The sequence below is a fragment of the Xiphophorus hellerii genome, chromosome 6 (genome assembly GCF_003331165.1).
Source record: "Xiphophorus hellerii strain 12219 chromosome 6, Xiphophorus_hellerii-4.1, whole genome shotgun sequence".
Classification (NCBI taxonomy): domain Eukaryota; kingdom Metazoa; phylum Chordata; class Actinopteri; order Cyprinodontiformes; family Poeciliidae; genus Xiphophorus; species Xiphophorus hellerii.
In genome coordinates, this window is record NC_045677.1 from 866,038 (window position 1) to 888,678 (window position 22,641).

At 38.5% G+C, this 22,641-nt stretch overlaps 1 protein-coding gene across 2 annotated transcripts; it reads left to right on the top strand.

Moving 5' to 3' along the window:
* Positions 1-3,873: 3,873 nt before the first annotated feature.
* LOC116721249 (tissue factor-like) lies at positions 3,874-17,161 on the top strand. 2 transcript variants are annotated; one of them, XM_032564860.1, is made up of 7 exons: positions 3,874-4,056; positions 7,053-7,170; positions 9,056-9,142; positions 9,936-10,045; positions 10,228-10,406; positions 13,500-13,665; positions 14,429-17,161. In XM_032564860.1, the coding sequence occupies exons 1-7, from the start codon at positions 3,993-3,995 to the stop codon at positions 14,572-14,574; spliced, it is 870 nt and encodes a 289-aa protein (XP_032420751.1). In that variant the 5' UTR covers positions 3,874-3,992; the 3' UTR covers positions 14,575-17,161. The 2 variants fall into 2 exon arrangements, with proteins under 2 accessions (XP_032420751.1, XP_032420752.1); XM_032564861.1 differs by lacking the exon at positions 7,053-7,170.
* Positions 17,162-22,641: the final 5,480 nt, after the last annotated feature.

Here is a 22,641-nt window from a genome sequence, read left to right on the forward strand (position 1 = left end):
TGAAGAAGGTGTTGCAGCAGGAGGAAGATGTTGATCAGCGAAGGCAGGGATCTCTGTAGGTCTGATGAGCTTCTTCTCCGCATGGATGGTGAGGTCACACAGGACTTGGTGCTGGCAGGAAAAAAGGCACCAGTTCTTCTTCTTTGTCTTTGCCTTTGTCTTCATCTTTGTCTTTGGGGTCTGAACCCAGCCGATGAGAGAAGTGCGATTCGAAGCCACATGTTGCAGGGCTGACGGGTTGGTCCTCATGGCAGGACAGTCTTCGGCTCCGTGGCCCCGGCTCTTCTTCAGCTGCAGAGTTCTTTGTCCATCTCTTGGCTCGAAGCTGCCCGGAGGATCCAACGAAAGGTTCCTCTTTTGCACTCACCTTTTATAGGGTTTCTTTGGCTAGCACTGTTGCTGGGCTTGTTTCATTGGCTGTCTGCTCAGACAGATGATCTCATATCCATCACTGTCTTACAGACCTTATGTCCTGATGTCTGTGCTAATGTCTCAGGGTTGCTCAACCTCCTATGTCCATTGCCTGCACAACCTTTTACCTAAATAAGGCGTTGATCATCTCTGCTCTCCTGTTAGTTCCCCTTTTTCCCTTCCTTTCACCTTTCACCTACCATCTACCTCCAACATATCAGTGATGTTTAATTGCAGTTACACCTTTTACACCATTTCAAGTTCAATGTCAAAATCACATTTATATCACATTTATTTTCTTTAGCTTCTCTGATCTAGCATTCATTTATAATTTTATAACCATAACTTATATCACATTTATTTTCTTCAGCTTCTCTGATCTATCATTCCTTTATGATTTTATAACCATAACTTATTAATTATCCTTATTATAATCCTAATGTGAGTTATTACAGATGTTTTCTGAAAAGAAACCAAGAATAATCCATGATTCTAATTATTTGATACCCACGTTTACAGTTACTTGTTTTTCTTATAAGTGTTCCCACAAATGTAAGTGTAAGTATGATTACAAGTAAACCAATATTAATATAAGTGTTTTACCTTGAATCTTATCCAGTTACTAATAATGTTTAGATTTCATTCTGTAAAACTTTCATGTTTTAAACTAAGGAATAGTTTCAGCTATTTTTATAAATCTACAGGCTGGAAACTTCCTCTTTTTCCAGGAAACCTGCTTTTCCTGTTTAATGACTCTTTCTGACTGACTATGATTTCTTATGATTAGATAGAAAAAAGTAGAATTAAAGCAAAGTTTGCTTTAGACAAAAACAACACACACACAACCAGATTTATTTTATTGACACCTAAGTCTACTGTTGGGCCTAGATGTCACTTGAGTGATTCATTTTAAAGATAACTTTATTTATTATTACTGTTAAACTAACTTTATTGACACTTAAGTCTACTGTTGGGCCTTGAAGTCACTTGAGTGATTCATTTTAAAGATAACTTTATTTATTATTACTGTTAAACTAAAATCTCCAGCATGGGGAAGTGGGATGAGCTCGGATTTTCTTGACACTCCTGATTAGTCAGTTGAATATTTCTAACATCACTAGTTGGTTAAATTATTTATTAATATCCACCTTTAGAAACCAGATGTGACAGCGATTTGGACCACTGTACTTTGAGGTCTCCCAGTTCTACTTAGTTATGGCCCCACTGACTTCTACATAATCTGCCTGTTAAGTTCTCATAGAAGTCTCATAGGCCAGTGGCTGTCTTCCAGATGCCAGCATTGCAACTTAGCATAACACAAATCATTTCAGTAAATATTTTTTCTTTAGCACACAAAACTGGAAAGCAATGTCAGCAGTACAAACAATTTGCAACATTTGCCTGTTTTAATGTTTCTGTTTGGTTTTATCACAGGATTGGGACACTGATGCAAGGGTGCCATATAGGAGGGGAAAGTTAAGACAATTCCAAGGGCCCCTGACCAACAGGGGGCCCTCCACAATTTTTTCTTTTCATAGAATTTTTTTAAAAAAATGGGGCCCTGTCAATTACAAAATTAATTATACTGTGTTTTCTAAAATTGTTTTTAACAGTAAAAATTAAATGTTACCACCCCCAGACCAAAAAGCAGACATTTGCACTGAACACCCCCCTGCATGAAATGGTTGTTCCTGCTTAGCGCACTTGACGGGGACGATGTTCAGCAGCAAACAGTGGAAGACAAGAACGACTGTGGCAGTTACTATGCATCTAAGAAAAATAATAAAGTTAGGTTTTCAAAAAAATAGAGAGAGGGAGAGAGAAAAAGGTAAAAGTGTCAGTTTGTAACCCAGTTTTTCTCATAGAGAGGTGGGTAGACTGTGTGAGATTAGCTTAGCTACAGACTGTTTGCCTTCTTTTCACTAGCACTTAATGACTTAAGGAAAGAAATTACCAACATATTGATATATTGAACTTGTAAGCGTATCTTTTACCACTTAACAGATGAGTCAGTCACCAGCAGCTCTAACCCACGTCCCTCCTGACCTATCCTCTCCCAAGTGAAATTAAAGCTGCAGTATGTAACTTTTATAAATATATCCATCCATCCATCCATTTTCTTACATCTTTGCCCCTAGTGGGGTAGGGAGGTACTGGTGCCTATCTCCAGTTAACGTTCCGGGCGAGAGGCGGGACTGTGGGAGGAAGCCGGAGTACCGGGAGAGAACCCACACATGCACAGGGAGAACATGCAAACTCCATGCATAAAGACTCCAGGCCGGGAATCGAACCCAGAACTGCATTCTAGCCTGGCCATTGGAAATGGCCAGGCTAGAATGCAACATAGTTAGTATGGCCATATCCAATGGCCATGCTAACTAGCCTGAGCATTGATGGAAGCCTCTGCTCTCAGGAAGAAGCTGCAGCATAGCAAAAACCAAGCGCATACACGAGCCTTATTGACAGCACTAAGGCACTCCCAGGAGGCACTCCAAGCTCTGATTGGCTGTTTCTAGTTATTACTGGGAGTACTGGGAAATGACAACTTGATCTCATAGATTATCTGCCTCATACCAAACTGTCATGACATTGTGACAGTTTCAACAAATCTGTAGAAGCACTAATGCTTTTCATTTTCATTTGGTAACGCCTCTATTGGCTGAGAGGCATTGCCAAAAGCGAGCAGAGAGTCCGACCAGAGACTAAGTGTGAATGTGAGAAGTTTTGAGTACAAGCGTTACACGTTTTGAGAAGAAAGACATGAAATCCTGCTTTCAGATTGACAATGTGTGCTCTTGGATTATAGCAGAAAAATTCCCTCAGGATAGGAAGCTTGCATAGTTTTGTGAAAATGTCAATTCTGCTAAATGTATCAGAGGTAAGATCAAATTTCAAATGGTATAATCTCAGTAACACATTTTTGAGGAAAACCTGGAAAATGAAATGATGACTTTTGTTAAAAAGATATAGCAAAAGAACCCTCACCGAATCACTTTTGACCCACTTATCTGTCTAAGAGCTAATGTGAACAAAATGAGCAAATTCTCTGGAACTAAAGTGGTTTATGGTGAGTCTGATCTGGGTCAGGCCACAAAGCTTCTCAGTTGTCAAGGCAACAAGAGCTCAAGCTGTTTGTTTCTTACAAAAGAACCACTGATGAGAAGAATAGCTTGTTTTAATTTCCAGACCACAAACCTTTTTCAGACTACATGCAATTCCAATGTGTTACTCACTGCTTTGTCCTCTCTTAGTCCTCCTCAGAAATAAAAATTACTGAAGCTCATGTTTCCCAATTTTCAAATGAATGTGTACAATTAGTCATAAGGCATTCATGCTCTTCAACACGGACTTTTAGGGAGGAATTCAGACTGAGCCCCATACGTGCAAACATGTGGAAAGAGTCAGCACACAGCAGGCGGACCCTGAATGTTCCCCTAGCTCCACCTCACAGCAGCTCCCACGCTCTCTGCCCTGCTACATAAAAACAGTCTGAGCCGCTGAAAACCAGATGAGCTTCTTTTCAGCTCAGGTAGTTAGTGAAGGACCACAGATTGCCTTGGAACGTATTCTAGTGTGTTAACATGGCTTGTATAAAAACTCTGCTGTCTGTGGGAGCATGTATGACTGCTTGGAGCATGACCACAGGTAAGTCATGAGATCATTGTTTTCTTCTGTTCTGGTACAAGTCATCTGCACCAGCCTCTCTATGAAAACTCCACACAGTGCACTTGAAATGGTGCTGTCATGTTTATGGTTTACTTCTGTTGGATACCATCCCATTACTGAGTATAACTAGTCTATTGGTCTGTAAGAGAGAAGTTCAATCGTCTGCAAACAACCTAAGTAATTTAACAATGATGTACATTTTATTTACATAGTTGGATGATATTAGGTTGGAAATTGTCTGAATGTTTACTGACTTGCCAGTGTATCCCTGTGAATAAACAGCCTTCTCAGAAACCCACCGGTCAGACCTTATATGATTTAGTTTATCTTCAGGAACTGTTTAACTTTTTCTCCTTTCTGGTGTTCCACCTCACATCCGATTCAGAGTAAAAAGTTCATGTTTACTCTGCCTGTTGAAGGAATACAGAGGAACTTAACATTTTCAGCATGTGATACCCTGCTTTTTATTGAACCCTTTCATTGATTCACCTGCGGATTCAGATAAAAGCTTTACTTTTAGCAGAAATAAAACACTATGGTCAGCACTTATCAGTCTGTTTAACTGATCTGTAACAGATTATAATTCTGTGGGTGGAGATCTTGATAAATGGCTTGTACTTGTGCTGTATCAAGACCAGAGGACCCCACACTACATTCAGTCAGTCACTCACACAAAGATTCATACACTCAGACTAACAGAGCCTGACAGACTGACTGAGAAGTGTATGACTGATAGAGTGACACGTTTGGCCAAGGTCAGAATGACAGAAGTGGAAAGAGCGGAGATGGAACTGGCAACCTGTCGATTGCAGGACAAACTCCTACCACTGTCGCCACATCGCCTCATAGTAACATTAGCATCAGTATTAAAGATGCAGTATAAAAAATATCTTTTATAAATTTGCTAAAACTATCACCAGGTTGTGACAGTATAATATAACACAGATAATCTGTGAAAAAAAATTAAGGTCCTCAGCCTTCTCCCTATGGACCGGCCATAAAATACACAGCTCCATCAAAAACAACCAGTCAGAACCAGAAAGAGGGTTTTAGTGATGTCAATTTACAGATAGTTCACCACAGCAGAGCCTGTCATGAATGCTAAAGCTAGTTTGCATGCCCAACAATGATGGCAGATTAACAGTTTTTCTGGAACACTAAACTGTTTCTCTGCAATTAGCACAATGAGCAGCATGTAGATAAGGTTGATTGATAGCACTAAGACCCTCCTACTGGTTCTGATTGGTTGTTTGTGACCAGGGTGCATTTCTTTGGACGGAATTAATAGCTCAGGGAGAAGGTGGAGAAGCTTGATCTTGTCTTATATTTTACTGTCATGGGCTGCACAGTGGCGCAGTTGGTAGCACTGTTGCCTTGCAGCAAGAAGGTCCCGGGTTCGATTCCCCGCCCGGGTTTTTCTGCATGGAGTTTGCATGTGTGCATGGTGAGTTCTCTCCAGGTACTCCCGCTTCCTCCCACAGTCTGAAAAAAAATCATGGTCTGTCATGGTTAATTGGTCTCTCTAAATTCTCCCTAGGTGTGTGTGTGCGTGTGCATGGTTGTTGCTCCTGTCTGTCTCTGTGTTGCCCTGTGACAGACTGGTGACCTGTCCAGAGTGACCCCGCCTCTCACCCGAACATTAGCTGGAGATAGGCACCAGCACCTCCTGACCCCATTAGGGACAAGGGTGTTAGAAAATGGATGGATGGGTATTTTACTGTCAGGAGGACACGGTGACAGTTAAAAAAACACATTTTTGTAAAGGTTGCATACTGCAGCTTTAAAGAATACAATTGTCTAAATTAACAATAACACTTTGAGACACCCAAAGAATGCAGAATCTCAGGTCCATTGGGTTGAAGGGTGTACATAGCAGCTGAAGTTTTCTATTGGTTGCCACGGTACAACTTGGTGGATGTCTACATCACAGCCCACCTTAATGTATAAAACCATCTCAACTCAGACATACACCCCCATGGTGAGGTGGGAGTTGGAATGGTGAGCATTGATCAGTAGTGTTTCTCAGCTTTGCACATGTGATTTCTTTGCAATGTGGACACAGAGAGGAATGGATCTCCTCTGCTCTGACTGCACAGCAGCTGTGTGAGACTGACTGTAGTGTTTAGGAAGTGGGAGGGGCTCATGGCAGCTATAACTGCTTGCTCAGTAAGGATAGTTACTGCAGAGTGATTGGTGATTTTTGTCCCCAGAGTCTCCAGTAACACAAAATAAAGCCGCTAGATTTGTTTCTCGCTGCTTTTTGAGATAAAGAAAGTTCCTACAGGGTTTTGAAAAGTCATCAAGTGTGCAAGAGTGCTTCCCTTTTCCTGACCACAGCCCTGTGTGAACCCCTCCTACCGGGTAATGCCGGTCAGTGGTGGTTCTCAAATGAATGGCACCCTTGCGAAGCCCCTCCCTCTACTCAACCAATTAAAATGCAAGAAAGTATCTGAGAATTTTCTAATGTCACCCAAATAGCCTACATTAAAAACCACAAGTGGTGTCAAAAAAAGTTACAAATATTATACTATATGGATATTTATATGTAATTAGACAGAGATAGTGCAATTTATGGTATTTTTCCTTCACCTTTGATGACACTGCATCTTCATGGACACAAAATTGTTGAACAGCATCATCTGATTTCATTTGAACTTTTTTAGACTGCCAAGTCTTCTAGAGAACAGAACCTGTTTTTTTTTAGCAAGAAAAGGCTAAACTTGGACCATTGTTCATTGAATGTTTTGTTCCATTAATTGTACATTAAATTTATAAATGGTGGTGAATGTATGTTTAATGAAAGTGTATCAAGCATAACGTGTTGAGTATTTTACTCTCAAACAGAAGAAAATAAGGAAGGAAGATCATAGAATCACAAAACGTAAAGCCACATATCATAATGCTAAACTTTCAGTGAAAGGAGTAAAAAACACTTCCATTCTAAAGAGACAAATATTTTCTGTTCATATTTCCAGGTGACACTTCTGTTCCCAAAGCACAGAATGTTCATTGGACATCTCTAGATTTTCAAACTATTCTCAAATGGACTGTTGAAGAGTCTGAGCATACATATACCGTCATGTACTCTGAAAAGTAAGTGAGGACACATTTTTTTTATCCTGCCTTTAATGATCAGTTGTTGCCTGTTAGACTTAGGCAGAGTCACATGACTTGGAATCTAGATTCCATGACTTAAGTCACAAACTTGTGACTTCAGACTTAACTTGATAAAACCTCAAAAGACTTAGGACTTGACTTATACTTTCAAACCAATGACTTAAGACTTCAATTGAATGTGAAACATTTTACTTGAAAAGACTTGAGATCTTAAACCAAGTAGAAAGTTTGTTTTCTGTCTGGTTTCATGGGTATGCCAGGCACGTAATAATTAAACTGTTCCAGGTGAAGGGTTCAGCCCAGCGCATGGTCCTGACCATTTTCCAGCAATTCCACCTCCTGTGGACTGCTTCTACTGTTCCGTTTATCTGCTTTCATTCTGCATACTACAAAGAAAGCAAAGATGATGACGGTGCTGGCGATGTCTGTTCATCCAGAGCTATCCAAGAGGTTTGGGAAAAGTTGGGAAAGAAAAAAAGATGACTTGTGCACAGAGTCATCCAAATGTCCCATAGGCTACAGCAGCACCATTCTATACAATAGTGTTAATGCATTTTCAGTAAGACTTTAATTGCAGACCAGAATGTTCCTCCAGACCTGTTGGTAATTTCAAGCTGGTGACAGTTGAGACAATTGTCACCAGCGCAGCGTGAGTGCTGGCAGGTGGCGGCACTGTTTGGCTGGTCCATGTTAGCTCAGACTGTGGGGTGAACTTGATCTGGTGCAGAACAGTGCAGTGGCAGGACAATGTGTGTGGGACCATGGTTTTTTGCTCAGCTCCAGGATTCCAGTAAGGATGGGAAGCAGTGACAGGTGGTTAGCAACGTCGGCTCAGCAACTGAAATAGAGACAGCGTCCTCTCTGCAGAGCTTTAATAGGCCAGGGTCAAGGCTGGAATAGAGTCACCAACTGTATGTACTCTGGATCCAGGGATACTTCAAAGTTGCTGTGCCTCACTTCGCCAGCAAACACAGAGCTCTCACACGCTAATCTATGTCTCACCAATTCATTCCCCTTCCTTCAGAATGTCCATTAGGAAGATATAAACTGAAAGTAGGTAAATTCAGTGCATTCTGGGATTAACAGTTTTTGTACCAGTCTCATTATTCCTTTTTCAAAGACTCAACATCATTCCGTCCTTCTTGCCTGGAGAGCCAAAAGTGTACATGGCAAGTCTCTGAGCTTTGGGTCTTAACCTAAAGTGCATCTGAGCAGGTAGATGCTGCAGTAATCATTTCTATTAAAATCAGCTCTACAACAAAGCCTGTTTTGATACAGATGAATAAATAATTTGATTTGTTAATTTAAGGATTTGATCTTTATCAAGTAATATTATAAATCAGGGATTTATTGTTGCAGTTGGTTGACATGGGGAATATTTGATTTATTTTGTTTTTTATTCTGGATAATATTTTTTTTCCTGTTTTGTGACAGTTGAATTTTTTTTTGGCAAATATTTCCAGAAAAAAGCAACATCACTAGTAATTTTCCAGCATTTTGAAGTTCAGCTTCTATCGCTGGTTGTTCAGACAATCAACAACACTTTTCAAAATTATTTTAACAATTCAGATGTTATGAATTATCACCCAGTAATTAATAAAAGTAATTGATCAAATGACTTGTTTAATACTTGAAATCAAAAGTCTAGGATTTTATCTTGACTTGGTGCTTGCATGCGTTTACTAGGGACTTCACTTGAAATTTGACTTGAGATTTACTTGTGACTTACAAAACAATGACTTCGTCTAACCTCTTCTTGTTTACAACATCTGCTGTTTGTTTCTTTGGTCTAAAATAATTGTCTTGTCGTGTTTGGAGGTTTTTCTTCTGCTAAAATGTAATTTTGTCATAAACCTTTCAGAGATCACAACTGGATGGATGTTGATAACTGCTTCAGCATGTCGGAGACTGAATGTGATTTGACTCAACAGCTTGAAGCATCGAACAAGTGAGACCTTATTGATGACATTTAAAACTTTTCACAGTTTATGTTATAAAATAAATATATTTTTCTCAGAGAATTTTATTTTTTACCTGCCTTTTCTATCACCATTAATTCATTATGATGAGTTAAAGTGACTTCTACCATCTCTTGTAAAACTCAAGAGACAAAGGTACCTTTAATGAACACTTGAAGGGATTTAATTTGAAATTTGATACATGAGTGTAATATTCCTTTATGAAAGCAGTTGAAATGTTATAGAAAAACTTTAGAAAGGGGCAACTTTTCTTAAAAATCAACATAAAACTTGGTAGTTCAGGAATATTCACCTTTTATTCTATAAGTCTACATTTATATGTGTTGCATCAGGTCTGAAGAAATGAAATTAGCAGCTATGACTATTATCTTCCTGTTGCTTCCTGTCTTTGTTAATTCAATGTTTTCTGCTCAGGGTGTTAGTTGCTTTGAAAAATATCCCCCAAAAATACCACAGACTTGTAACTGTCTTTGAGACAACATGTGCTATGAATTGACTTCATAATTATAAAATTAATAGAATTAAACTGCCTGATCAAATTTCAGTGAAATGCAGACAGGAACTGATGTGCTAAGGTTTGCTGCCTGCATCACAACCATGTAACCTAGACACTTGAGCTGCTTTAAAAGTCAGAGTAAATGCTGAAGTTAAACTCAGTCAGGCAAACTGTACGAGTTTGGATGGGGGTTGGCAGCTGCTCAGTACAGAACAAACAAACCCCAGAAAGAGAGAAAATTTAGGAAAGATTTTCTGTCTTCACAGGAACTATGAAGCTGATATTAGATCAGACTCTGACCACCTTGCTGATGAGTTTGGCTTGGACTATGACTTTCCTCACACCTATGCCCCAGTGTTTAACCCCTACAAAGAGAGTAGGTATCACATTACCAAACACCCACACACAGACATGTGAGCACTTGACAGCTTTTGCATTTTCTTCCATTTATGGCTTTCTTGCTAATCCAAATTCCATTCTCATCCAATAACATCCCAGATTCCTAATATGTTAAGCCAGACAAAACATCTCATTATCACTGCTGTCTCATCTCGGTAGGCAATATCAGCGCTTTGGAATTTTCCATCACGGATGTTGATGAGGGCACCGTCATCCTCAACATCACACATCCACTGACCTCCATCACTGTGGGAGGGAAGCAGCAAACTATCAAGGACATTCTGAAAAATGATCTGAAGTATAAGATCATCTACTACAAGTCTGGAAGCACAGGAAAGGTATGCTGCTTATTTGAGAACAGTATCTCTATCAGCGCTTTAGAAACTCTGTTTTATATCAACAGCTGTGATATGATGGTCAACCCCTTCTTGTTTTGAAATGTTTTTAAAACCTCAGTTCAGCAAAACATATATCACACACACACGCCTACCCACCCACGCACGCACGCACGCACGCACGCACGCACGCACGCACACACACATGCATACAGTACAGACCAAAAGTTTGGACACAGTTGTGTCCAAACTTTTGGTCTGTACTGTATATGTATATACATATACATATACATACAGTATATGAGTGTATGTGTGTGTGTGTGTGTGTGTGGGGGGGGGGGGGGGGTGCGCGTGTTTGTGTGTGTACAACAAATTACAAAAACATACATAATGAATGAATGTATGTTGAGGCTTAAAGCAAGCAAGAGAACAAAAGATAGAATTGGGAAAAGGAAAAATACAACAAAGTTGGGCAGATTACATGAAAAATTAAATTCAACTTGATAAAGTCTTTAAGGCTTTTGCATTGGTACAGTACTTTAAAGAAGACAAATATGAAGATACATAGGTAAAAACAGGCATTCAATTTGGGTTTTGACTTGAGAAATTTACAGCAGTGGATATTAAATTTAGCTAAATTAACATTAAGTTTACAACTAAGACTTTATTTCTTGGAGTTTTCAAACAGAAGAAACCACCTGACATAGTTGTAAAGTTAAACAGTACATCTATTATCAAGTTTCTTTTTAGAAATAAAAAATATATTTCTAAAACATTTGAATAAGAGAGGTCCCAGAAAGGATGAATGATGGTTTCCTCAGAGTTGCTGTAAAATGAACTTTTGGCCGATATCTAAATATTGCAATATTATCACGATAACATCTATGCAGAATCCTTAGAGACACTTTTCGAATCTTATTAGCCATGAAGTATTTTTTTGCTATAACCAAACATCACTAAAAATATTGTCTCAGAAAAATGTAGAAGCTGAATTGCTTATACAGTATGGTCTCTTAATTTAGCGAGATCTAGATTTTGAACCTAAATGTGCGAGTTTATAAAAGACAAATTTAGAGCAGTAAGTTGTGTTAACTTTTTATTAATTTTGTTAAACATTCAAGAGTTGGATAAACTAGAGTTTTTAGGTTAGCACTTAAAAAAACTGAAAGAAGAAAAAGACAGGAGTGGGAAATATTTCCCAGTGTGCTTAGCAGCGTGTTTTTGTCTCCTGTGTGGCACCGGGAATGAGATGGAAGTGTGTTACATCGATCTAACTCTTGTGTGTCATTAAAGCAAATGTTGGTTTTATTGCTACTAACAGATTGTAAAGCTTGAGAATTCACACTAAATGTTTTGGAGCAGAATTCATTGTGATGTTTAATAAAATTTATTTATCAGATCAGAAATTTTGTTCATGCAACTTGAAACAAGGATTTAACGTATCCTAAAGTAAAATAGTAATATAACTTGCTATTGTGAGTAAAACTAACAGAGAAATGTGTGCTTTTTAACTAGGTGAAGGAAGTTTTTTTCTTGCATATTATGAAAAATATTTGGTTTAGATTAATTAATAAAGCACAGGCGGAACACTGAAGGGAGATCAAAATCAAGCAGAAATGCATAGCAAGGCAAAGGCTAGGATCATTTACCAGCAGAGTGATTTAAAAAGCTGTTGCAACAGTTAAATAGCTTCCTGATGACCAACTGCTTTGATGTTTTTCAGTCTGGTTTCCATGCTCACCACAGTCCTGAGAATCAACGTGTTCAGTGGCATTCATATCAACAGACTGTGGAAGAACCACAGTGCTGGTTCTGTTGGACCTCAGTGTGGTGTTCAACACAATTGACCATGATTATTGAAACATCTAGAAAGCTGGATTGGACTCTCTGATGCAGTACTTAATGGGTTAGGTTAAGTACCAGTTAACTAACCTAACTGGTTAGATAAAGGTTACCAGCCTTTATCTGCTCTGCATCCCCAGAACTAGAACCAGACATGGAGAAGCAGCATTCGGCTTCTATGCACCACACATCTGGAACAAACTTCCAAAAACAACTGAAACACTGAGTTTCTTTAAATCTAAACTGAAATCACATTTTCACAACTGCCTTCAATTAACAACTAAATGAAAGTTTAGTCTGTTTTTCAACCGGTCATTGTTTTCCCTTAAGTTTGCAACTGCAGTGTAAGGTTTATTGCTTGCTTTATTTCCTTCCAATCATGTAAATGACTTTGAATTTCTGAAAATGTGCTATGTACAGTAAATGATTGAATCTGGAGAGACTCACAAAGACAAAAGCAGCAATTAGAGAGTTTTATTTGACTTGAAAGTAGGTTCTTTGGCAGTTGGACCCCAGCAGAAGACTTGTATGCTGAGAATCACCACCAGCTTGAATTGACAGCTTAGGACGAGGATTAGGGTCTTCTTCTCCTGGAGCCAGACACTGGTGCTGGAGTAGAGACAGGAAAGGAGGGGAGCCTGGGAAGACGGGGTGGAGGTGGGCAGAAGCACGGTGGTGCAGGTGGATCCATGGATGATGAGCCTTTTAAAGGGATTCTTGATTGAGGATTGGCTGAGGCAGGGACAAAGTGATTGGATGATGCAGGTGAGGATGCATCATCCAATGCAGCCTCACCTGTATAATGGTCATAATGGTCTTATGAAGCCACTCATTTGCACCAAAGGCTTCATAATGGCTTTTCCTCACCACTGGCCTAAAGGAACACTAACATGATTGCAAGAAACCTCTGGCAGAACCAGAACCTGGCTCAGTGTGAGCAGCTATCTGCCATGAGCTGGGGGTTTGAGAAGACAGAGCAGACAAACCCACAAAAGCTTTGATCTAGGTGTATTTTAAATGTTTAAGAAAAGATTGTTTGACTTTCATAAGTTATGAGAAATAAAATGTCAAAACTGAAAAAAGCTGTTTCTTGTTTAGCAGTTCTCTTGGTGTCAAAGCTGAGGATCTAAAATGGTTTAAAATATCTAGCTTTTACTCCACAAATAGTACACCAGGTTTAGTTTGAAGTTTATTTTTAGTGGAGTGGATCTTTGTGCTTTCAACAGTGTCAAAAATCTGATTTCTACCTTACAGAAAGATAAGATTGCTGACTCCAGCTCAGCAGAAGTTTCAGGACTGGATGCTGGACAGAGCTACTGCTTCATGGTGGCAGCTTTCATTCCCTCCAGACCTAAAGCCACCCAACTTGGAGCCTGGAGCACACAGCAGTGTAGACGAGGAGACACACACTTCACACAAGGTGCTTGCACACGTAGACATAAAACAGAAGCTGAGAAGAGTTAAGTGTTTTATCCATAGTGTAGTGAAGCAGTAGAGCTATTGTAATTAGTTACTTTCTCTCAAATATCAGTTATTTATGTGTTGGTATATGTGGGTAAAATATGTTTTACCCACATATAAACATCTATTAGATTTCTGTGACCTCTGTTAAGATAAGCAAGATATTTGAGCTGTGAAAATTCACCCAAGGAGATTTTACCATCTTGTTGAAGATGGGGTGAATTCAGCCTGGGTGTCTTATGTGTTTAAATACTAACTGCTGCATCTATAGAAAGAAAACAAATGAATGTGAAATTTGGATCTTAGTACCTTACTTTGATGTCTGGAAATTTTAAATTAATAATTTAAGCAGATCATATTCCTGAGCTCTTCCATCTTGGGTGTCTGCAGGCAGGACAGTCATTAAAATGTCCTTCTGTAATATGTAATAAGTATATCTGAAGCTGGTCTCCAGTGTATTAAGCCATGTCGCAAAATATGTACGAGTGAGTTGTAGAACATTAGATTTATGTGAGAAAATTCTCCTATGACCGCTTCAGTATCAATACAATTTTATAAATGAACATCTCGTGTCAGGCAGGGACCAGAGAAACACAGGTGTTCTCAAAGTGAGCAGGTTTCTTCATACAGCCTGGAATCCAGCCAGAAAACCTGGAGTTTCCCCACAAACAGGTTTCCTACATGAAGTATTTTTCTAACTGAGACTCTTTCTGTTCCTGTAGATTTAAGCCTTGGAGCTTGGGTTGGCATCATCTTCATCCTAATCACAGTCATCATTGTCTTCATCACAACAACTATCCTCTGCTGCAGAAGAAATCACAAAAGGCACAAAAACATCCAAACAGCTGAGTCATCAGCTCCTATCTGAGGTGCACAGTATTTTCTGTCTGTCCTTTTTTTTTTTTTTTACATTTATCTGAACACATTTCATGCTTTCTGATAGGAGGATGAATAGAGGTACATGATGAAGAAAATAAGGTTTTCAGTCACCAACTTCAGATTGATCCTCCTGCCTTATTGTTTATCAATAATAAAGTTAAAACAAATGAATGAACATTCAATTCAGAGAGTCAGAACATTGGATTCCCATTAACAGAAAGTTGCCGGTATTACAGCCAAGGATATGTTAAGTACTTCAGCAGTGCTGTATAGTATTTAGGTCGGTTTTCTGTAAAGCAACAATGATAAATCAGATAAAAGTCCTTGAAAGTAGTTTTCTTTTAGTGTACCAACAATATAAAGAAAAAAGTTGATCTTGTTTATGTGGAATGCTCTAATATTTTTTACTTAAATAGTTTATAAATTCTGTTATGTTTTTTATACATTATGTTCCAATAAAAAAAACAAAAAATTATTTCCTCCTTCCTTTGCATTGGACAGACTGAAATGACACTGTGTCGTATAGAGTCACTCCAAATCTGAATGCTGACGAGGCAGGTGGTTGATTATTAACCGTCTTTAGCTGGATGAGAAAGCCAAGAGGCAGATTGAGGAAAGATGCATAATCAACCTGAGATGAACAGAGACTCAAGGAAACAACAAATCGGCTGGAAAACAGCAACACTGATCTAGGAGAACAAAATACAAATGCACAAAGAACACAAAGAATAAATAAAAAAACTAAATACTAAGAAATAGCCTATGGCAAGACTTTTTCAACAATAGCGGTGGTTTCTGATATGGGCAACTGCCCAGGGTGGCATCTTGTGGGGGAAGCATGAGCGCCTCCACCCCGCCTCCATCCTCCAAAACTCCGAGCCCCCTGCTCTTACAACAGAGGATCTGAATGCAAATAGTAATAGTAATATTTTGTGTTTGTTCATTGTGTTGTTTTTATTATGTAAATCACATCAAAATTCTTATCGCTAAAATGTGCTATACAAATAAACTTGACTTGAATATAACAAGACTTCAGCTGTTATAAATAAACAAGGAAGATGGATCAAGTTCTTTAAGATAATATTTGACATGAACTGGTTCTAAAATACTAACTACGTTGAATTCATGGATTAATAGTGATGAATTCAGTGTTAACACCACAAATAAAATGAGGATCAAATATGTCTGTCAAACTGATGGTTTCACTAACAATTGTTATGGTAACCAGTGCAGTTGTAACTGAAGGCAGGACCTGGTAAGTGGACAGCAAGCCAAGCTTGAATCAGATTGATTTATCAGCCATTGTGTGTTGCAACTCCAAGGTCTTATAAAGACAGACCATGCATTCTATTTCACTTTCAAATATGCAAAATATCTTTAAGGTTTAATGTTTCTCCATGACCTCATCTGTCATTTCGTGCTCCTTATATTAAGACGATGTCTCATGTACAATTCAACTGGCTCTCTAAAGAAATAATCAGACTAGCTGTTGGACGGACAGTTTTATTCCTTGAATACTTCACAAAATGTACCATTTACACAAGAACAGTTTTTTTCTATCTGACAGACAAACACATTATTATAGCAGGAAATTGTTCCTCCAACAGGTTCAAACACAATTTCGCTGACTGTCATGTGACTTAACATGGCTTTTAACAAACAAAAAGATCAATGAATAAATAGAGACAGCACTAAATGAGGACACAGATAAAGTGTCAACAACTCATCTGTGTGGGTAACATCTTCTGGTTAAAATTGCATTTGCAATCTATAGCATACATAACAATAAAAAAAGATGGTTTTAGACATTTCCTAAAATGTAACAAAAACCATGCATAGATAGAAAATTTTAATTTCATAACAAAACTATTTGTTCTGTTTATTTATTGGAACTCCCTGTCAGATAATGTAACTTGAAGCAGTTTAAGTCAGGTATATTGTCAGGATTCTAACTGCATCAGTTACTTTCACAATACAACTGGGTTATGCAAAAATTGATCTGCAAATTCATGAACACATTAACAAGAAATAGTTCATTAAAGGAAGATAAAGTATAAAATCTTTTATAACATGAAAAGAAGCTTCCACCTCATTGCAGCTCCTACAGTAGAGTTGATGTATTTGTGAGTCATTGGTAATAGCATTAAACATTTAGTTCCTATTGCACTCAATCAATTCTGGACCCCAGTGGCTACATCAGGCAGTGCATCAGCCTTCTTCTGTCCTTTCCAAGAAGCTCTTACGTTTTTCACACCAACAAAAAACATGATTTTTATGTTTAAATATCATGTCCCGTAATAAAAAATATTTTAATATTTCTTGCTTATATATGTAAAATTTGGTTAAAAACAGAAGTTAAAGCTGTCTTTTGTAGTATGACCAATAATTTGAGATTCATGTAGCAGCTTCAGTGTGCTTGAATGAGATATTGCATGTTTACTCTGCAATACACAGATGTTCTAAACTGGTATTAGTCTGGCCAACATCGTGTACATGATGCATATATACTGTACATAACAGAGTAAATATGTTTTGCTTAAAAATATCTCATGCACAATAAAAGAGGAATCATCTGGTTGGCTTGTTCAACTATGTTCATCTGCTGAGTACAATGGAAGATTTTCACACAATGAACTAGAAGCAATAATGTTTCAGAATGTCACCTTTTTGTTTTCCACACACATGATGGCTCACAGCCAAACTAAAGGTTAGATCACTTAGCATCCAGCAGAGAATATCTCACTGTTTACAGTTGGAACTTTTCATGTTTTGGTTGTTGTGTGTGAAGTTGCAAAGATGCATGTTGTCCTGTAAAAAGATTTAATATTTGCTACCAATCATTTCACAGTGTTTTTATGTAGCCATGAGGTAGGCCAACAAAAGGTCTTTAGTGTGAGGATTTAGTTTTCTGTGTGTTTATTTAGTTCCTGTGTCGTCCAGTCTGCCTCTTGATTGTTCCCAGCTGTCCCTCGTCTCCCCTTATTACCTTCCCTGTGTATTCATACCCACTTGTGTCTCTTGTTCCTTGTTGGATCCTTGTCTATCATCAATTGTCAGGAGTCTTACATCAGTTGTCGAAAGTTTGTTCCAGTTGCTACCAGAGTCAAAACTATTACTCACCTGTGCTGCCTGGATTTTTGTGTATCAATTCGTCATTGAAAACCATCATTTTCCACTATACCTGGGTCCTGCCATGTCCATCCTCACGACTACAAACCGCACATCTTGACATGCAGTGGCTGAAAATATTTTTGCTCAAGTTCCTCTTGAGAGCAGTGTGAAGACATAATATCACAGGTGATACATACTTATCATACACAACAGTCTCCTGTAAAACATTCACCAAGGAATAACGAGGTTATTTCACACACCAACCCAAACATAGATTCCCATTTGAACAAACGTATTTCAAAGCACTTCTCTTCCGTTTCTACCATTTTATGCCAGTCAGGCTTTTCCCTATCGCTAAAATCTGCCCCTGTAACCAATATGTTGGAAGTGTTTTCCATTTCTCAGTAAATAAATAAATGAATGATTAAATAAGACCCTACTCAGAATTACCTACATGCCAGAGTGCCACACAAGAAATGTGAGGCTGACTTTAAGGACTAAAAGCAAATCGGGGCACTTGGACTCTATTCTTAAAAAGGAGATAGTTGCTGCCCACTGCTTTGGTTAAAATATACCAATCAACCACACAACCGCTTTATTATGTAAATTTGTTCAGTAGCTTGTTGAAAGGAATATCAAATAAGCCCATCACATAACTGCAACTCAATGAAACAACTTGAAGCTCAAACCGACCCAGGATAGTCGGGCCGAAGTCCTGAATCTGCTCACATCACCACAGCTGCCTGATGAAAATCACATCATTTTGTTCTCAGCCTCATGCCGCCGCCTCTTCTTGTCACAATCTCCCTGGTGAACTTTTCACCCCTCTGAGCATGTAAACTATTGTGTGTTTAGTTTGATGGTTGTTTAAGAGGGAAAAGTGACAAGACACCAATGTTGACCTTTCATTTCAAGTACTCAACTTCCCCAACATTCATTTTCCACATCTGTTTGACTGAAACACTGAACTCCCTGCTCCGTTCTGGTCTGAAAAAGTAAAATGAGATTTTTCAACTTGATGGTCATTATTTCCTGCTCCGAACTTGTGAACTCGTAGTAATTGTTCCTCTCTGTTGTGATCCCTGGATCTACTTTGCTGTTGTAAACCATGCATATGCCATACCACCATAATACATACTGCAGCAGGAGGACTGTCACAGGAGCTCAGCTTGCTGTATTTTCTGGATCTCTAAGAGTATGCAAAAAACCAACACCCCACAACCATGTGACCGCACGTCAACAGTTTGACTTCAGGCAGATAATGCACTCAGAGAGCAATGTTGATATTTCTCTTCAAATATTCCACTTCCACCATCTGATTTTTGTATCCATAGGAGATATGAATACTTTTGAGGAAAGTTTATGTGACACAGAAAGGAATTCTGTACATTTGTATGGTTCTTCACTACATAACTACTATAATAATAAGACTCTTGGGGGGAGGGAAATGGCATTGTTGTTGTCAATGGAGGAGGGTGGCTGCAGAAAGTTGTGGGGCTCTCACTGTGCACATTTCATAAAGCCAAAATATAGGATTCAGGAAGGCAGTGGTAACCCTGTTGGTTAGAGATGTAATGGATCCTAAAGTGGAAGGGGTGTCACTCAGGTGATCTGCACCTTTGCATTAAAGTTGTGTGTGAAAAGTCTGCAACCACATAACTGCACGTCAACTGTTCAGCTTTCGGTTAAGCATGTGGTAGACTAAAGTGTTTCAGAAACTGTGGATCTACTGTAAGAACTCTCACGTTTCCAGAGAACTCTCTGAAAAAGACCAAATATCCAGTGAGCAACAGTTGTGTTGACTGACATGCCTTGCTCATTTCACAAGTCAGAGATGGACAGACTGGTTCAGAATGGTAGAAATAGAACACATTCTTGTTCCAAAGTATGCAAAATGTCCTGAATGAATGCAAAGATGGAGGACCTAGAGGTGAATGAGAGACAGCAGCAGAAAAGCAAAATATCTATTCCATCAAAGGACAAGAAACTGCACCTACAATTCATACAGGAGAAAGTGTCTGTTATTGTCAAAACTATAAGTCTTGATTTTAGCTGTGTCATTCAGATGTCAGGGCCAAAATTTGGTGAAACAAGTTGAAAGCATGGATTCATCCAGCAAATAGTATTTTACCACCACCGAAACTGAAACGGTTTACCATGCACCAACGGCCTCCACAGTCACCAGATATCAGTCCTATAGATCATCTTTGGGATGAGATGGAACAAGATATTCACATGAGCAATATGAATTTCTCATGTGAATATCACTGTGCTGGAGACAAGCACACCTGCAGCAGCAGTGTCTATGTTACCAGGGAAGTAGGCCTGAACCATCAAGGTATGAAGTACACAACAGAACTAAAGATCTCCAGCAGATCTTTTGAAATCCTTGAGTTTGTTCCTGAAAGGTGGGCTTTATTTGGCCAGCATATCTGACTGATGATTAATTGGATGAGATCTGGAGAGTCTGGAGACAAATTGGCTCCAAATATTTGGTGTTGTGTTTATTTCAATGTACTTAAAAACTTGTGATGTCTGCAGCACATTATCCTGTTGAAAGGAGGCACCTGGTCAACATGTATGTAGGTCACTGATAGATTTTGCTCAAGCTGGATGGGTATACAAAGGCAACAAGCTCACAATGTTGTTTTGTGTGAGATTCAATTTGGTTGAGCAAATAAAATCCTATCTGTATTTTGGAAGAAGTGAAATAATATTTGCTACTTATATTATTTGACAGGTCTGAGCTGTGGATTTAGCCAATCTTTAAAATCGTTCGGCGCTTCTATATATAATTTGGGAAAACTTTTATTTTTTTCCACCAACTGCTTTCACTGTTTTACAATTTGTATTTATTTGAACTTTGTATTCAGGTCAACTCCCAGAAAGGATGACTGAAATGAAAGCAACGTTTCCAAAATATTTTCTGTCATTTGCAATTTATTTTTAAAGAAAAAAAAAGCCAGAAAAAATTTATTAAAATTGTATTTTAAAAAAATGGAGATTTTATTTTTAAGCCATATCGCCCAGCCCTAGAATAATGTAAAGAGCATTTTAAGGAGCCAAAATGAAAATGTGAGGGATAGTTTAATCCAACTCAGATATCATGCCAAACATGTCAGTATTTTTTATGTCCTGCTACAAAAACAGCTTTTTATGACAATGCACAGTCAAACCTCCAGAATTTGTTCTCAGTCCAAAGAAATGGGTTAAGCCTCTCCCGTCCTTTATCTGAATCGGAACAGTTGATGAGAGGTCACATAGTTGCGGGCTGCATGTACCTGGGGCGTGTTGAAGCTGTTTATACAGTTCTACATATGAAGAAATTAAGGAAATTTTGTTCAGTTATGTTTGCTAAGGATCAGTGATGTAATGATCCTTTTGAATAGTGAATACAAATTAAGACCTGGAATTCACAGAGTTCAGCAGAATCAGAAAGAGGTGCATTACTTTTGTCACATTTAAGGATTAAGTGATGATCTCGGAATCAAATTTAAATGATTAGTAAGTACCGTATTTTCCGCACTATAAGGCGCACCACATTATATAGGCGCATCTTAAATGAATGGCCTATTTTAAAACTTTTTTCTTATATAAGGCGCACCGCATTATAAGGCGCATAGAATAGATGCTACAGTAGAGGCTGGGGTTACGTTATGTATCCATTAGATGGAACTGCGCTACAGGGAATGTCAACAAAATAGTCAGATAGGTCAGTCAAACTTTATTAATAGATGACAAACCAGCATTCTGAAAACTCCGTTCATTCCCAAAATGAATAAACAGCTGTTGCTTCCTTCCGCACCATTGAATCGTTCATGTTAAATTCTCTCGCTGCTGCTCTATTCCCGTGTTCTACTGCGTGACTGATCGCCTTGAGTTTAAACTCTGCGTCGTAAGCGTGTCTCTTAATAGGAGCCATTTTGGGGTCTTTACACAAAACCCAGCGTGCACCGCGCGCTTCTTCTTCTACGGGGGAAAATGAAGTCGGCGGCTTCTTACCGTAGTTGCGAGACCTGTTGTGGCTCAATATTGGTCCATATATAAGACGCACCAGATTATAAGGCGCACTGTCGGCTTTTGAGAAAATTTAAGTTTTTTAGGTGCGCCTTAGAGTGTGGAAAATACGGTACCTTCAAGTGGTAAGATAATTATTTATTTAATTATATATTTATTTTAAATATGTCAAAGAAAACTTATGTTATTTATTCTCTTTTAACATAAATATCAGAAGTGAAATAGACAAATTTTTGATTGGTGTCTCTGTGTTGCAAGGGTGACTAGTGCACCCTAATGTCACCGCAATGGTCAAGAGGAAGGTGTACCCCGCCTCTTATCCATTAGAAGAACTAATTAAAAGTCTGGTAGGTAGTCTTTTGCCTGCTCTTGACCTGTTGAGTGTTTTCAAAGAGAGAAACTATAGTTAACCTTATTTTTTGATATCCTTCCTTCTCATTTAAAGTCAGACTTAGACCTGTCTATGTGGTATGTGTTTCTAAGTTCACCTCCTTGGCTCTGGCCCTGGTCCCTAACATAAGCCTGGCACTCAGTGGTGACAGTGGAAGTGTTTTTGTTTTAACCTTTGACATTAGTCACAACTGGAGAAAGCTCTGTTATCTCTCACTTTGAATTTTTCTTTAGAATAACATATCCCTTCATTTATAACTATAATATTTAAATGACCTCAGGTTTTTCATTAGATTTTGTACATTTTATTGCAGAGTCGAGTGAAGTGAAACTGACAATGTTCTCAGAGATGACCTTTCTTGTTATCAAATAATTTATCTTTATATTTTATGATGTAACTTTCGCGTGCTAAGGCTTTAAAAGAGAAGCAAAAAAACTATGGGGGAATTTTTCTGCCATAATCCAAGAGCACACATTTTCAGTCTGAAAGCAGGATTTTATGTTTTTTGTTCTCAACATTTTAAAATTTTTGCTTACA